The sequence below is a fragment of the Anabrus simplex genome, chromosome 1, assembly GCF_040414725.1.
Source record: "Anabrus simplex isolate iqAnaSimp1 chromosome 1, ASM4041472v1, whole genome shotgun sequence".
Taxonomy (NCBI): Eukaryota; Metazoa; Arthropoda; class Insecta; order Orthoptera; family Tettigoniidae; genus Anabrus; species Anabrus simplex.
In genome coordinates this window covers 401904454-401923223 of record NC_090265.1, presented here as the reverse complement: position 1 = coordinate 401923223, position 18770 = coordinate 401904454, and the positions used below count along the sequence as shown (strand labels likewise).

General features: G+C 43.8%; 1 protein-coding gene across 1 annotated transcript in view; it reads left to right on the top strand.

Annotated features, from left to right (window-relative positions):
- Positions 1 to 490: 490 nt before the first annotated feature.
- LOC136866587 (esterase FE4) overlaps positions 491 to 18770 on the top strand; it is a 147561-nt gene continuing 129281 nt past the window's right edge. Inside the window, exons 1-2 of the mRNA XM_068226591.1 lie at positions 491 to 581; positions 11543 to 11691. Of these exons, the coding sequence (XP_068082692.1) occupies positions 11551 to 11691 (141 nt within the window). The 5' untranslated portion in view covers positions 491 to 581; positions 11543 to 11550. The remainder of the gene's footprint in view (positions 582 to 11542; positions 11692 to 18770) is intronic.

Sequence of the window (18770 nt, the reverse complement as noted above, 5' to 3'; positions counted from 1 at the left end):
CATCACACACACACACACACACACACACACACACACACCTCTACTACCTCAAGGGCAGTGTCCTGGAGCGTGAGACTTTGGGTCGGGGGAATACAACTGGGGTGGAAGACCAGTACCCCGTCCAGACGTCCTCACCTGCTATGCTGAACAGGGGCCTTGTGAGGGGATGGGTAGTTCAGAAGGGATAGACAAGAAAGGGGGAAGGAAGTGGCCGTGGCCTTAAGTTAGGTACCATCCTGGCATTTGCAGCTAATCACGCTAACCACTACATGACAGAGGTGAAACCTCTGTAAACTAATATAGTTGATGATTCCGAACCTGACGTAATGTCATAGTTATTGTCATCATTGGTTCCCACTTCAGGTGTACAGTTACAGGCAATTTGCACTTGATACTTTATCACTAACAGTGATATTGAGATAAATGATGAATGACAAACACGCGAGAACTTGCCTGGCCCACTGTATGAATTACGTAAGCTGAAGGTCACTTAGGGGCGATACAATAGTCACCTAGCTCAGAAAAGGACAGTTAACGCTATGTGTGGCCGATATCAACAGTGCGAGTATCAAGAGATTTGGGTAAGAGATTACAACCATTTTGACTAGAACGAGGGACGTAACACAAGCACCTTCCAGATGTTCTATCATTTTTGCAACTATAGCCGCCTCCATCGGTCGATCCTGGCTACGCTCCTGACTAGAACATAGTGGTTAGGAATACAGTCGAAATCGATTATAACGACTCCGAGGGGAATGCCAATCACCGGTCGATATAACCGATAGTCGCACAAATAGGTTTTTGGTTGTTGTTAAAATTATCATTTCTGTAAGGTTCAGGCTGCACACGTACATGGTTAATTAACAGAATTAAGTTAAAACTTCCGCCTCTGTGGTGTAGTGGCTAGTGTGATTAGCTACCACACCCGGAGGCCCGGGTTCGATTCCCGGCTCTGCCACGAAATTTGGAAAGTGGTACGAGGGCTGGAACAGAGTCCACTAAGCCTCGGGAAGTCAACTGAATAGAGGTGGGTTCGATTCCCATCTCAGCCATCCTGGAAGTGGTTTTCCGTGGTTTTCCACTTCTCCTCCAGGCAAATGCCGGGATGGTACTTAAGGCCACGGCCACTTCCTTCCCTCTTTCTTGTCTATCCCTTCAAATCTTCTCATTCCCCAGCAAGGCCCCTGTTCAACATAGCAGGTGAGGCCGCCTGGGCGACGTACCGGTCATCCTCCCCAGTTGTGGTGGTGGTGGTGGTGGTGATTATTGTTTTAAGAGGAAGTAGAACTAGGCAACCATCCTCTATATAACACTAATCAGAGGGAAAGTATGGAATGAAGATATCGGCCAAAGGAAGACAAGGGCCACGAAGGGCGTGAAAATGAAAGACTCCCTAGCCCTCGCAAACCTAATAGCGTCGGGGTCGGAAAAGAACAAGAGTTGACCTAGGGAGGTCGGATAGGATAGATGAAAGTGAGGAGCCTGGCACCAAGTAAGTGGAAGCAATGCCAGGGCCCAGCTGAGAGCCCCGTGGTCGCCAACCCACGCTCCAAAGTTCAGAGCCCCTGAGGTCCTTTTAGTCGCCTCTTACGACAGGCAGGGAATACCGTGGGTGTTATTCTACCGCCCCACCCACATGGGGTTCCCCAGTTGTGGCCCCCGACCCAGAGTCTGCAGCTCCAGGACACTGCCCTTGAGGCGGTAGAGGTGGGATCCCTCGCTGAGTCCGAGGGAAAATCCAATTACCTTGGAGGGTAAGCAAAAAAAAGTAGTAGAAGAAGAAGTTAAAACTTCAAAGAACATAAGTGAAATAAGTACGTATTTAGAGTAACGTATTTATGGAGTGGGGCTGAGAGAAATTTCATTGGTCGGAACATTATTTGTTGTTTGCTGCTTAAACTATCTTAGTAAAGATGTTTTTGTACTCAGATGATCTGGCCCGTTGAATTCAAATAATTTTCTTCGAAGGAGACTATATTTTCTCTCTGTCCTTCCAAATTTTAAAAAATCCAAAACCCAATTCCTTCGCGATATTCACGTTTGTTTCCCCATTTTCTAATCGCCACATAATGTGTGATTTTTTTCAATATTAAACACTTTCCTTTTCTTCTACGACGCCTTCACAGTGATGCTTGCCTTAATTATTTAACAGACAGACTTATTTGAAATCTACAATAAAAAGCGTTACATTGTTGTCAGCAAGCCTCAAATACGTAAGAAATAAAAATCATCACTGGACGTTATAGCCGATATATTTTTTCCGAAAATGTGATTAAAATACCGGTACGTCTTTTATACGATACTAGCTGTAGTGCCCGGCGTTGCCCGGATAGTTTCTGAATATTTACCTTTAAGATTTGCATTACCAGTTAGTTGTGTGTGATGTGATTTTTTATAGAATTCCTTTTTGACTTGCAGATTGATATGCTACGATCTATTGTGAAGTTTTAGAATTATTTAGATGTGTTTGATTTCAAGTTTTAGATTATTTAATTTTCGAGTAAAACTTCTTCCTTGTGGAAGCTCGAATCAACTGGGAAGTATTTGATCCTGTCAAAAATAATAAGTGATAACTATATGTATTTAGCCGTCGCACTATAGGTACGATGTACAGGATTTCAACTGTCAATGAGACTGTCCCCCTCTCGCCCCCCCACCACTAAGAGATAAAAAATCTGGATTTTCACCATTCATCTCAGTGACCCAGGAAACTGTAGATTTGACACTGTTTTCGATTTTTTTATATCTCACTCCTCCTCACCCACACCCCGAAGGGGGCTGAACATGTACTTTAAAAAAATCGGAGTGTCACTATTCATTTCAGCGACCACGAAAACTATGGATTCGATAATATTCTAGATTATTGTTATACCACCCTCTCGCCCCCTGCCCATAAGTGTGCTAGGGGTGTCTTGCCCCCATGCGGTTTGTCTCCTGATACTAATTGATAAGTTTACCAAGTTTGGTGAAATTGCTCCAGTGGTTTAGGAGGAGGTGTGTCATTTACACACCCACGCGCACACATACATCCATTTTTATGTATAGTAAGAAGAAGAAAAGATTTTTATATAGTTTTTCGATTATTTTTATACCTCACCCCCTTGGCCCCCCACTTGGACTTGCAAAAAATCCGGAGTATTACTATTCATCTCAGAGACCCTGAAATCTATGGATTCGAAACTGTTTTTAATTATTTCAATATCTCACCCCCCCTTCGCTCCCCACGTAAAAGGGGGCTAAACCTGAATTTAAAAAAATTCTGGAGTATTATTTTTCAACTCAGCGACTCCCAAAACTATGAATTCGACACTATTCTCGATTATGTTTATAACTACCCCCCGACCCCCTCCCTTAATGGCGTTAGGGATGACTTACCCCCACAGTGCTCGTCTCCCGATAGTAAGTAATACGTGTACCAAGTTTGGTTGAAATTGCTCCAGTGGTTTAGGAGGAGATGTGTCATTTACACACACCCACAAACACACACACACATCCATTTTTATATATAGTAAGATTTTTATACTTCACCCCCTTTCCATCCCCGCCCAAAGGAGTCCTATGAGTGCCTTACACAACAGTATATTTTTTTCTGAATGTTAAGTCTTATTTGTACCAATTTTGGTTGGCAGCTATGCCCAAACGTACGTACATAATCTAGCTGCTCTAGAATCCTGGAGCCGGGCTGAGTGGCTCAGACGGTTAAGGCGCTGGCCTTCTGACCCCAACTTGGCAGGTTCGATCCTGGCTCAGTCCGCTGGTATTTGAAGGTGCTCAAATACGTCAGCCTCGTGTCGGTAGATTTATTGGCATGTAAAAGAACTCCTGCGGGACTAAATTCCGGCACCTCGGCGTCTCCGAAAACCGTAAAAGAGTAGTTAGTGGGACGTAAAACAAAAAACATTATTATTATTAGAATCCTAGAGCTGACGTTGCCATGGTTACGGCAGTTCATTTCTTTTATCCGATTCTTAGACCAGGGGTAGTGTGGTGCCAATATCTCCGTAACAGTTGGTTTTAGGGCCTTAAAACATGGTTTTCGGGCCCGTAGGTCTTACCGAGTTTTGTTCTTTGCGTCAAGAGAATTAAATTGAACTTTGTCTCGTCCTTATGCGCGACAAATTCGATATTTTGCCTATATTAGCCTATTATTTGTATATTCCCCCCCCCCCCAATGCCTACCACCTCGAATTATTTTGAAAATAAAATACGGCCCATGTTATTCACTGGCAATGTACCTTTCTATAGGTGAAGAAATGTTTAAAATCGGTTCAGTAGTTTTTGGGTCTATCCGTTACAAACAAACATACAAATTTTTCCTCTTTATAATAGTAGTATAGGGGCTGCCTAGCCGAGGCGGTAAAGTCGTGCTCGGTTCGCCCGGAAGGACGTGGGTTCGAATCCCCGTCAGGAAGTCGTAAAATTTAAGAAATGAGTTTTCCACTTCCGGAGGTGCATATGGCCCTGAGGTTCACTCAGCCTACACAAAAAATTTGTATCAGGTTAATTCTTGGGGGCAAAGGCCGTCGGGCGTAGAGCTAACCACTCTACCCCATCACGTGCCGCGGTTAACAATGGTGGAAGCCTTTACCTTCCACTCCTCCAAACGCCTTCACGGCCTGTACGGAGGTGTCTTTGTACAATATTAGTATAGATGTCGTTATAAGCGAAGTCGCACTAAGTGACTTTTTAAATAGTGTTAATATAGGATTTAGACGGGACCGTTAGATTACGCCGTTATAAACGGTTTCGACTGTATATCCACGTGTAATGTGTTCTGGAGGGAAAAAGGAAACAAACAGAAATTGACAATAAACAAGTGAAAGTCGATGCAATGGATTCCTTCTTTTGAACATTCACAGAGTCCGCCTCTGTGGTGTAGTATTTAATGTGATAAGCTGCCACCCCTGGAAGTCCGGGTTCGATTCCCGGCTCTACCACGAAATATAAAAAGTGTTTAGAGGGCTGGAACGGGGTCCACTCAGCCTCGGGAGGTCAACTGAGCAGAGGTGGGTTCCTTCCAACCTCAGCCATTCTGGAAGTGGTTTTCCGTGGTTTCCCAATTCTCCAGGCAAATGCCGAGTGGTACCTAACTTAAGGCCACAGTCGCCTCCTTCCCTCTTCCTTGTCTATCTCTTCCAATCTTCCTATCCCCTCGCAAGGCCCCTGTTCAGCATAGCAGGTGAGGCCGCCTAAGCGAGGTACTGGTCATCCTCCCCAGTTGTATCCCCAGACCCAATGTCTCACGCTCCAGGACACTGCCATGTAGGTGGCAGAGGTGGCATCCCTCGCTGAGTCCGAGGGAAAAAACAGATTAAGAAGAAGAAGTAGGTTTAATTTCTTTCTTTCTTTCTTTCTTTCTTTCTTTCTTTCTTTTCTTTCTTTCTTTCTTTCTTTCTTAATCCATTTACCCTCCAGGGTTGGTTTATGTCTCGGACTCAGCGAGGGATCCCACAGTGTTCTGGAGCGTGAGACTTTGGGTCGGAGGGATGAAACTTGGGAAGAGGACCAGTATATCACACAGGCGGCCTCACCAGCCATGCTCAACAGGGGCCTTGTGGTGGGATGAGAAGATTGGGAGGTATAGATAAGGAAGAGGGAAGGATGCGGCCGTGGCCATAAGTTAGGAGAAGTGGGAAATCACGGAAAATCATTTCGGGGATGGTTGAGTAGGGAATCGAACCCCCTCTACTCAATTGACCTCCCAAGGCTGATTGGACCTCGTTCTAGCCTTCGTATCACTTTTCAAAAAATCCTGGCATAGTTCGGAATCGAACCTGGGTCTCTCGGGGTGGCAGCAAATCACACTAACCACTACACCACAGAGGCGGACCGATACATCAATTACGGTATAGTTTTTTTCTATATTGTGCCTACAAAATCAAATTCTTTTCTTTCTTTCTTTCTTTCTTTCTTTCTTTCTTTCTTAATCTATTTACCCTCCAGGATTGGTTTTTCCCTCAGACTGAGCTAGGGATCCCACCTCTACCGTCTCAAGGGCAGTGTCCAGGAGCTTCAGACTCTGGGTCGGGTGATACAACTGGGGAGGATGACCACATGCTATGCTGAACAGGGGCCTTGGTGGGATATGTGAAGATTGAAAGGGATAGGCAAGGAAGAGGGAAGGAAGCGTCCGTGGCCTTAAGTTAGTTACCATCCCGGTATTTGCCTGGAGGAGAAGTGGGAAACCACGGAAAACCACTTCCAGGATGGCTGAGGTGGGAATCGAACCCCCTCTACTCAGTTGTCCTCCCGAGGCTGAGTGGATCCAGTTCCAACCCTCGTACCACTTTTCAAATTTCGTGGTAGAGATGAGAATCGAACCCGGGCCTCAGGTTGTGGCAGCTAATCACGCTAACGACTACACCACAGAGGGGGACTGTGTAGGCAATATACCGTGTTTGTTTTCTTCTAGTCCCCAGTGTCTCCCAACCAATTCTTCTATCATACTTGTCACAGCATTTCTAGGATTGAAATCGTTAAGTACGAATCTTGCAGCTTTTCGCTGTACCGTTCCTAAATAAGTCCTGTTTGGTATGGATCCCATACGGCTGCTCTATATTCCGGTACTGGCCTATGGAATGATATATAGTCCTGCGCCTTCGCCTGGTAACTGCTGCCCTTTAGCACTTCCTACGTGAGTGTACCATTTTAGATCTCTCTTTACGTTGATTCCTGGATACTTGCATGAGTCACACTCTACAATAGCGTTCGATCCAATCCAAGACAATATTGAAAGTCCCCTTGCATATTATTCCTTCTCATTCGTATGAGGCTGCATTTTCGAACATGTATTTTTATTTTGTTATTGAGTGCCCACTTATAGAGTATATTTATATCGGCTAGTAACAACCTATTATCGCCAGCATTCTGTATTTTTCTGTATATTGTGCAGTCGTCCGCAGACGAATCTCAGACGAATCCGCAGTCGAATTTCATTCAGCAGATCGTTGATAAACGCTGTAAAATAGGAGTGACCCTGTGACACTCCCCTGTATTACTCCCGACGTTATAGAAACTTCGTCGGATTAATTACCACCTTTACCTTCTGCGTAGGTCCTATCAAAAATTCCCGGATCCACAGAACCATCCTTTTATCAAAATTTGTTTCCACCAATTTTCGGATCGAAATGTAATGTGGTACTCCATCAAATGCATTAGAAAATTCAATTACAATAGCATCAACTTAGACACCTTTGTCTAACGATTCACTAATATCTTGAAAGAGCGACAGCACGTGGCTCTTGTAGGAGAAACCTTTTCTAGAACCATGTTGACGGCCAATAATTCACGAACCTCTATGAGATATTCTGCAATGAGGTGTTCCATTTGTTTGCATACATGGATGGCTTCAGAAACATAGAAGCAAATATCTGAAATATGGCGGATGAGAAAATATGAAGTAAAGAATTCTGAAAAGCGACAATGTCCAGGAAATGATTCAGAAGTAATACGATATGAATAAGGGAAGTTGTTCAAGGGTTTTATTGAAAATGAGGGTAGCGCCTGTGAGGTAGCCAACCCACACAACAGGCGTCAACGATCTACTTTTAAACAAACCGACATAGAGTCCTTCCTGTATTTTAGACAGCTGTTGTAACGGCTCCGGTTTCCCCTCTAGAGACGGCCGACATCTGCCTTCGACGTGTTCCCAACCACTAGTCTACCCACGGCCCTACATCTATGAAGAGACCAGAAATCCAAGATTTGATTCTGGTTACTGATCGGTTGTAAGCGATCACATGCTCAAGCATGCGCACTACTGTACGCTCGGACTTTGCGTTATTAATTATTTCATTTTTATCCTAGTTACTCAACAATGGATATACAAGCATGATACTGCAGAAGTCAGTAGGGTAGCCAGGATCGACCGATTGGGAGGTGGGTTGTCGTTACAAAATGATGATAGGACATATTGAAAGTGCTTGTGAGTGTGTGGTGTGCGCATGCATTGGTGTCCTTATAAGAACACTGGTACAAGTGAATTATGTTGATATTCAGATTGCAGTACACTACAGAATCTTATTTTAAAATACAGAACGAGAACAGTCGATCAAGGTGAACAGTTTTACAGCGAAATGATATGTTCAGATTACAATCTAAAGTCCAGACTTTGAGGCTTCTTAGAAAATAGATTCCAGAGATCTGTTGGTTTTACAGTTATGTCTCTGTGCATGTTCAAAAGATCCAACACATTGAATGGACTTTCATTTGTTTATTGTCGGTTTCCATTTATTTTCTTTTGTTAAACGTCCATTGGTTTGGGGGATGGGGGGGGGGGTGGTGATCTAATTCCCAGTAACCTCCCCTTGGCAACCTCTGATATGAGGTCATTTCGTCAGACGGTTGATTTCAGAATTCCATCCGCCACTGACATTGTTGGTTCGGTGTCGTTTTCCATGACAACTTCACAGCTCAAGTGGCATTTGTGGATCGTCCAGCCACTGGTCGTTAAGGAAGTCGAAAAGAATCCTTCAAATAAAATGAATAAAATTTCACGCTCACCGTATCGAAATACGGGCACCCTGCTAGTAAACTTAAAAACTGTTTGTTTCTTAAGTTCCTGTCATATATGCAACTGCCTACACTTCTCGGAATTTTGAGACATTAACTTAATGGTGTCGGCTACTTGTTTCTTGCGGATATTTTAATACCGTTTTTCTGCCAGTTTCGTGTCCGTATATTTTGAGGTTTGGATATTTTGATACTGCATCGAAAATGATAATTAAAAGAAAGCAAGTTATTAGAAGTTTTCCCTAAGTACACTGGCGTAAAATATATCCAAACATCAAGAAGGGCTTGCACTAGAAGACGTTGATTCAAATTTCCCGCAAATCACATTAGCGTGGCGCCGCACATCAGGATTGCTTTAAATACGGGCTGTGCAGTGTGAGAGTGTTAGTTACCTGTGAGATTGGACGGAGTGACTGTGAGTGGGTCAGGAATGCATTTACGACGACGAAGAGGCCAGTATCAACAGCTCACTGCGGTATAATAGGGCTACGTGAAGGTGGATTTTCCTTCCACGCTACTGCAGAACGACTTGGCAGGAATGTCTGCACTGTGCATACGTGCTGGCAGCAATGGCCACGAGAAGGTAAGCTCGCAAGAAAACCGGGCTCTCGACGTCCCCGTGGCACCACTGAGAGGGAGGACCGCCGTATTCGGCGTATGGCTGTGACGCGGACTGCGTCTGCAGCAGCAATTCGAGCGGCATTTGGCACCACACTAAAGCAACGAACTGTTTGAAATCGGTTACTTGAAGGACAGGTCCGAGCCAGATGCCCTGCGGCGTGCATTCCATGTACCCTAAAGCACCGCTGTCTGCGACTTCAGTGGCGTCAAGCGAGAGCTCATTGGAGAATTGAGCGGACTTAAAAGGTATGGTCAAATGTTCCACCTTTACAATACTAATTTTTTAGTTAATTATTTAAACAACATTTAAAAATAACGGAACATGTTTCATCTATCTTGCAGACATCATCAGCCGAAAAGTGTTTAAGATTAAGCACAAAGGACAAGGACAAAAACACATTAAAATAATTCGGACTGCCGAATGCGTCAGTTAAAATGTTGAAGAAGGTGATGGAATGATCTGATCACAACACCTGAATACTGTTGAAAGTGAAAATTAACATACTGTACACATGAGATGATTCGATAAAATTGGTATTAGAGTCCTTCTTAACTTGATGAAGCTGTGTTGACATACAGTTTGCCGATGCATCGGTAAAAACTTGGTGATATAGAGCACAATGTTTAGTTCCAGTAGAATGAAGACGATTTCTAAACATATGTTAAAATTGAGTGAGGATTCCAGTAAAATGATGTTGAGTTCGTCTTATCGGCGTGATGATGTTGACAATTCTTGATTTAAAAAAGAAGGCGGAATATCTGATCGTGAATTTCGTAAGTGGAATGTGCGGTGGAGTGCCGTTCTCGCCTACCCAAGAATGGCTAGCTCAGCGTGTATCGATGTTTATGGTCGATCACTTAGGATGTGTAGATGTTAATTACTACAAAGGAAACCAGAAAATATGAATAGAACCATAAACATCGATACACGCTGAGCTAGCCATTCTTGGGTAGGCGAGAACGGCACTCCACCGCACATTCCACTTACGAAATTCACGATCAGATATTCCGCCTACTTTTTTTTATCAAGAATTGTCAACATCATCACGCCGGTAAGACGAACTCAGTATCATTTTACTGGAATCCTCTTTCAATTTTAACATATGTTTAGAAATCGTCTTCATTCTACTGGAACTATTGTGCTCTATATCACCAAGTTTTTACCGACGCATCGGCAAACTGTATGTCAACACAGCTTCATCAAGTTAAGAAGGACTCTAATACCATTTTTATCGAATCACCTCATGTGTACAGTATTTTAATTTTCATTTTCAACAGTATTCAAGTGTTGTGCTCAGATCATTCCAGCACATTCTTCAACATTTTAACTGACGCATTCGGCAAGTCCGAATTATTTTAATGTGTTTTTTGTCCTTGCCCTTTGTGCTTAATCTTAAAAACTTTTCGCCTGATGATGCCTACAAGATAGATGAAACATGTTCCGTTATTTTTAAATGTTGTTTAAATAATTAAATAAAAAACTTTTAGTATTGTAAAGGTGGAACATTTGACCATACGTACGACAATACGGGCTATATAATGAAATTCATCTTATGCAATGAATGGAATGGAGGTCCGTTGTGTTTTCCGATGAAAGCCGGTTCTGCCTTGGTGCCAGTGATGGCCGTGTGTTGGTTAGAAGAAGGCCAGGTGAGCGCCTGCATTCCACCTGTCTGCGGCGTCGACATACTGGACCTACATCGGGAGTTCTGGCCTGGGGAGCAATTTCTTATGACAGCAGGAGCACTCTCGTGGTTATCCCACACACCCTGACTACAGATGTGTACTTCCGTCTGGTGATTCGACCTGTTGTGCTGCCATTCATACACAGCATTCCCGGGGGTGTTTTCTAACAGGATAATGCTTGACCCGATGCCGCTGTTGTAACCCAACGTGCTCTACAGAGTGTCGAAATGTTGCCTTGCCCTGCTCGATCACACCATCTGTCCCCATTAGAACGCGTATCAAACATCATTGGACGACAATTCCAGCGTCATCCACAAGTGGCATTAACTACCCCTCTATTGACAGACCAAGTACAACAGGCCTGAAACTCCATCCCACAAGCTGATATCCGGCACCTGTACGACACAATGCATGCATGTTTGCATGCCTCCGTTCAACAGTCAGGTGATTGCACTGGTTATTAATGGACCAGCATGACACATTTGCTATGACTTTTCTCGCGCGGATATTAAACAGTAGTCTTGTACCTTTAATGAATTAAATATGTTACATATCTCGACAAATACATTGCCACACTTTTCCGTATTCTACATTCCTTATTTCATGGTGTTTTTCCGCCGGTGTATTACGCAACTTGTCCTAGTAATCGCCAGATCCAGTGAACACACACAATTTAGATCTATGACTATTCGTGATGTAATTTCTTATCAACGTTACATTTCAGGTTGTAACATGGTGGAGACGGTTACGGTGGATGTGGTCCAGGGGACTCTTAGAGGGAAACAGACGACCTCCGCAGTATCAGGGAAGACGTTCTACAGCTTCTCTGGAGTGCCATTCGCCAAACCACCAGTCGGACCACTTCGATTTAAGGTATCTTTTGTTGAGAGGAACTGTTCAATGAACACTCCTTCCTTTAGCTTTTGCTTCACTTCACGAAGCGAGCGAGTTGACTACGCGGTTTGGTCACACAGATGTGAACTTACATTTGACAGGTAGTGGACACGAACCACACTGTTGGCAATGTTGAGGATGGCTTCTCATTCTCACACCAGGCAAATGCAGAGACTGTTCCTTAATTAATGTCATGGTCGTCTTCCTTCCCTGTTCTAGCTACGTCCTAACCCATCATTCCCATAAGAACTGTCTGTGTCGGTGCAACGTAATATCAATAGCAGACACGACTTCATGAGTTATTTTTCTTCGTCTTATTCTTCAGATCCATGTGTTTTTGAAGTCTTCCTCTCTTATTCGGTATTGGTCCTAAAGTAGATATGATGGCGGATTGCCAATCTAGGATTGGAATCATGAACCTCCAAGGTGTATTTGGCCATACTATCTTATCCTGTTTGTTCCTATAATCCCATCTATATCGATAGCAATACCCGCTTATTCTGTCAATCTGTATACGTCGACAGCAACGCCTCCGATACCTATTTCCATTTCATTTACCTGCCTCTTTAAAGTTTCATTGTCTCCCAAACTTCTAATCCAGATGTGATAATACTTTCTACTGTATGTCCAATTCCTGTCCCGTTTCTCTACGGGGTCGGGTATGAAGTGAGTTGAATGTTCGTAGCGAGTTTTTACAACTGGATGCCCTTCCTGACGTCAGCCTCATCAGAGAAGTTAATGAGATGAAATAAATAATGTGATATGTGGCAGGAAGGGAGAGGGCACATAGCCTATTCCTGTAGAATAGCACCAAGGAGTCTGCGCAAGGTTTCATGCTTCCATCCGACGGATGAATCACCATCAAGCCTTGTTACTCCGCCGTGGTCACACGGAGAGATTTGGGATTAATATTCCAGGCTTTTGGCACCCTGCCGGCCACCATTCTGATGGTGAAAAGCTTTCCCTCAATTGGATTCGAACCGGCTAACCACGGCGGCAGACCATGCATATTTGACGCCTTAACGCTCGTGGCCACCAGGCGGGCAATACTTTCAACTCTTTTTCTTCTTCTTTATCTGTTCACCCTCCAGGGTCGGTTTTTCCCTCGGACTCAGCGAAATATCCCACCTCTACCGCCTCAAGGGCAGTGTCCTGGAGCTTCAGACTCTGGGTTGGGGATACAACTGGGGAGGATGACCAGTACCTCGCCCAGGCGGCCTCGTCTGCTATGCTGAACAGCGGCCTTGCGGAGGGATGGGAAGATTGGAAGGGATAGACAAGGAAGAGGGGAGGAAGCGGCTGTGGCCTTAAGTTAGATACCATCCCGGCATTTCCCTGGAGGAGAAGTGGGAAACTACGGAAAACCACTTCCAGGATGGCTGAGGTGGGAATCGAACCCACCTCTACTCAGTTGACCTCCCGAGGCTGAGTGGACCCCGATCCAGCCCTCGTACCACTTTTCAAATTTCGTGGCACAGCCGGGAATCGAACCTGGACCTCTGGTGGTGGCAGCTAATCACACTAACCACTACACCACAGAGGCGGACTACTTTCAACTCATTAATTTTAATTTATCTCTTATTTTTGTAGTCAAGAGAGCAGAAATTAATTGCCTACAATGAGTTTTCTCTCTTATTTCGTGCCATTGATACCGATGGCAACACCATCTTCTTCCAGCTGTGGGCCTCCCTTAATAACACTTGTCTGTATTCCTTCGTAAGGCCCACTTCGCATATAGGCCACATACGTATGTACTATGCCTTTGCTGGCAAGACCTAGTGTTGACACTGCACTATGTCTTCTGCTGTGGGCTAGAACAAATTTGTTACTTTCTTTGACTTGTCTCAGTCTCATCCTTCGCTTTGACAATATGAAAGTGACTGAGGTGTGAGTGATGCTTTAATGTCATTCTTTATGCAGCCAGTCCCCGTTATGAATGGTATGTAAATGATGATCATACGGTCGGTTGGTACATGCATTTCAGATATGTAATAGCAACTTCTGGCTCATTGAGGAAAGCAACAGGAAACTATCTCACTCCTCATTTCCCTAGTACGCCTCTCCAGTGACACCTGGACCACTTATGACGGCTGATGGCGGGGCTGTTGAGGTCCAACTCAGCCTCCGGGCTGAGCACTTAACATACATACATACATACATACATACATACATACATACATACATACATACATACATACATACATACATACATACATACATACATACATACCGAAACCAAAACCAAACCCCATGGCACTACAGACCTTGAAGGGCCTTGGCCTACCAAGCGACCGCTGCTCATCCCGAAGGCCTGCAGATTGCGAGGTGTCGTGTGGTCAGCACAACGAATCCTCTCGGCCGTTATTCTTGGCTTTTTAGACCGACATACATACATACATACATACATACATACATACATACATACATACATGCATACATACATACATACATAATGTCATCCTCATCTTCTGCTATATTTTTTATTAGGTAATCGACGAAAGATTTGTCACTATTGATTTGAACCTCCATATCGTCTTTCTTCCTTCAGCCTCCACTTTTCCGACACTCTGATGGGGTCGCGGGTGCAAACTTTGTAGCACATGTAGACTTGGCCTTGTTTTGCAGCTGGACGCACATCTTACCTGGAGGGATGCATTCACTATTGCGTATTTCTCTAGCGGTTAGCAGTGTGATGTGTTATGTGTGTATAAAGAAAAGTGTGTTGGGACAAACACAAACGTCCAGTCCCGAAATCAGAGGAAGCGATTTAAATCACCGACTCGGCCGACAATCGAATCCAAGACCTTCTAAGCCGAAGTCTTCAACGCTGACAATTCATCTAACTCTTCAGATTCCTGCAATTACGCTGAAAATTTAATAATGCAGATATTAAGTAAATTTGGAAAAAATGAATAGTTTCTGTACAAAAAGTCCTGTTTCCGTCTTAAGAAAGTGGTTGGCAAAACGCAATAAGCGTATTCTTTTAGCTACCCAAAAAAACCACGCACGACTTACAGACATCCATACCCACTCAGTAACATTAAGAGGCACTCAGTTACAATTCAAAGACAGTTAAAAACTTAGGGATGATTATGGATAAAAACCTTAGTTGGAACGATCGTGTAACAGGTATATGTCAGTGAGTGTTTTATTCCTTACATTCCCTTAAAAAACTCAGAGATTTACTCCCCCAAAATGTAAGAAAACTGCTTATCCAAAGTATGGTAATGCCAATATTCGACTACTGTGACGTAGTATACAGTAACCTGAATGCCTCACTTTCCATCAAGCTCCAAAAGGCACATAACGCATGCGTTCGATTTATTTCAGATATACCAAGGTTTAGCCATATTTCTCCCGCATTTGCTAGGCTTTCATGGCTACGCTTAAGAGAGCGACGAAATTTACATACTCTTTCCCTGTTACATCGTATACTGAACCTTAACACACCTGAATACCTTGCCACACAATTCCATTACCTAGCATCACCTTCTAGTATTCCTACCAGATCATCGTCCACCGCACTACTAAGCATTCCCATTCACCGCTCAACTGGCTGCAGTAGATCATTTATAGTCGCCGCCAGCCGAATTTGGAATTCCCTACCTGCTGAAATTAGGAGCGTGTCAAACCACCTCCGCTTTAAGAAACTCTGTCAAACCTGGTTAATAAATAATAATGATTTCTTATAACATAGTAGGATTAGATCATAGCTAAGTATTAGATTAATTAAAACATTTAATTGCTACCTTAAGATATTAAACTGTAGATAATTTAGTGTATATTTAACTCTTCATGTAGGTGTATGTATGGTCGGACAGAATAGCAGCCTTCATAGCCTGAGTCCCGCCATATAAAACAAGACAATAAATAAATAAATAAATAAATAAATAAATAAATAAATAAATAAATAAATAAATAAATAAATAAATAAATAAATAAATAAATAAATACACTGACTGACAGAGCAAATGCAACACCAAGAAGGAGTGGTTCGAAAGGGATGAAAGTTGGGGAAAAAACAGAGACGGCACGGATGAATAATTGATGTTTATTTCAAACCGATATGCAGGTTACACAATGCGCACGGCATCGACTCAGTAGGATGTAGGACCACCGCGAGCGGCGATGCACGCAGAAACACGTCGAGGTACAGAGTCAATAAAAGTGCGGATGGTGTCCTGAGGGATGGTTCTCCATCCTCTGTCAACCATTTGCCACAGTTGGTCGTCCGTACGAGGCTGGGGCAGAGTTTGCAAACGGCGTCCAATGAGATCCCACACGTGTTCGATTGGTGAGAGATCCGGAGAGTAGGCTGGCCACGGAAGCATCTGTACACCTCGTAGAGCCTGTTGGGAGATGCGAGCAGTGTGTGGGCGGGCATTATCCTGCTGAAACAGAACATTGGGCAGCCCCTGAAGGTACGGGAGTGCCACCGGCCGCAGCACATGCTGCACGTAGCGGTGGGCATTTAACGTGCCTTGAATACGCACTAGAGGTGACGTGGAATCATACGCAATAGCGCCCCAAACCATGATGCCGCGTTGTCTAGCGGTAGGGCGCTCCACAGTTACTGCCGGATTTGACCTTTCTCCACGCCGACGCCACACTCGTCTGCGGTGACTATCACTGACAGAACAGAAGCGTGACTCATCGGAGAACACGACGTTCCGCCATTCCCTCATCCAAGTCGCTCTAGTCCGGCACCATGCCAGGCGTGCACGTCTATGCTGTGGAGTCAATAGTAGTCTTCTGAGCGGACGCCGGGAGTGCAGGCCTCCTTCAACCAATCGACGGGAAATTGTTCTGGTCGATATTGGAACAGCCAGGGTGTCTTGCACATGCTGAAGAATGGCGGTTGACGTGGCGTGCGGGGCTGCCACCGCTTGGCGGCGGATGCGCCGATCCTCGCGTGCTGACGTCACTCGGGCTGCGCCTGGACCCCTCGCACGTGCCACATGTCCCTGCGCCAACCATCTTCGCCACAGGCGCTGCACCGTGGACACATCCCTATGGGTATCGGCTGCGATTTGACGAAGCGACCAACCTGCCCTTCTCAGCCCGATCACTATACCCCTCGTAAAGTCGTCTGTCTGCTGGAAATGCCTCCGTTGACGGCGGCCTGGCATTCTTAGCTATACACGTGTCCTGTGGCACACGACAACACGTTCTACAATGACTGTCGGCTGAGAAATCACGGTACGAAGTGGGCCATTCGCCAACGCCGTGTCCCATTTATCGTTCGCTACGTGCCCAGCACAGCGGCGCATTTCACATCATGAGCATACCTCAGTGACGTCAGTCTACCCTGCAATTGGCATAAAGTTCTGACCACTCCTTCTTGGTGTTGCATTTGCTCTGTCAGTCAGTGTAAATAAAATGAAAGGCACACGGAACGTAACCATGATCGAACTTTCTGCAACGTTTGAGGAATTACATATTCCTGGTCTGGAAAGCTCACGGCAATCTATAATATTCATTTACTGTAACGCTTGTGGACGAAATAGTAAGGATGTAAAGGAGAGGGATTATAAGTCTCTGGTACGACCCCAACTAGAGTATGATTCCAGTGTATGTGACCCTCACCAGGATTACTTGATTCAAGAACTGAAACAATCCAAAGAAAAGCAGCTCGATTTGTTCCGGGTGATTTCCGACAAACGTGTAGCGTTACGGAAATGTTGCAAAGTTTCGACTGGGAAGAATTGGGAGAAAGGAGACAGGCTGCTCGACTAAGTGGTTTGTCGGTGGAGAGATGGCGTGGAACGACATTGGAAGACGAATAAGTTAGAGTGGTGTAAAAAAGGAAAGAGAACAATATGAAGATCAAGCTGGAATTCAACAGAACAAGTTGGGGCAAATATTAGTTTATAGGAAGGAGAGTTAGGGATTCGAATAATTTACCAAGGGAGTTGTTCAATAAATGTCCAAATTCTTCGCAATCATTTAAGAAAATTCTAGGAAAACAACAAATAGGGAATCTGCCACCTGGGCGACTGCCCTAAATGCAGATCAATGTTGATTGATTATTTAATTGAAATACTAATTTTTTTTTTACACCCACTTCTCAAATGTTGGTGCAATGATAGCCTTATTGTAAATCCTTACACTAATCTGAAAGATATTTACCCACTTTTATCCTACTGGTTATACCACTAACGCAGCCATTTTTATACCGCTAATAGCCTTTTAGAACGACATCAAATATGGTATTCAAGCACCTGAATTTCTCGCTTCAAGGAATTTCATTATTTTCCTGGGTACAAAATGTTCCTCATGGTGCAAACATTAGTAACATTTGTTGAAATATTAATGTTCTTCATAGCGCAGAGTCGTCTCTTTTTCTCTGAGCTTTAAAATGAATTGATGATTTGGAATGAATTTTAAGGCATGGCTGATAGTGTATTAGCTTCCCTGTCATCTTTGCTTACAACTAAAATTTAGAACATAAAATAAAATTTAGAATAGTTAAAAGCATATTATAAAATCAAAATTAAACAAGGTAAAATACACGGCAACCAACGGCAGGATGTGGACAGCAGAAGGAACGCTGCGAGGTTATGGATCGAAGGAATTTTGTGGCCGAAACTTCGGCCAAAGAATAATTTATTTAATACCCACTTATAGTTAATACCTATTTATTATAATTAAAAAACACCCAAGAAAAGGAAATAAGGGAAACTACCGGTAGCATAAACACAAAATAAAACTACAAACCCTGATGTAAGTAAATAAGTTGCGGTCCTACAACATTTTTGCCCGTACTAGTCTCGAAAGAAAATATTTTTGAAGTTAGATGTAAAGGCAAATAGGTCCACTGCACAGAGTGGATTGATATTCAAACAAGTTGAAAATGTGAAGCGAGCATCTTCACCAAAAAATAAAATACAGATCGTAGGAAAATAATTTAATTCCATCAGAATTACTGAGGTCAAGCTTGGAGAGGAATTTAATTTTAAAGTACCAAAAACTGTTACAAAACTAGCCTTGTGCCGACGTGAAGAAGGATGTATTAACACCATCGTAAATATACAATGGATTTAGAAAGATCGACGGGT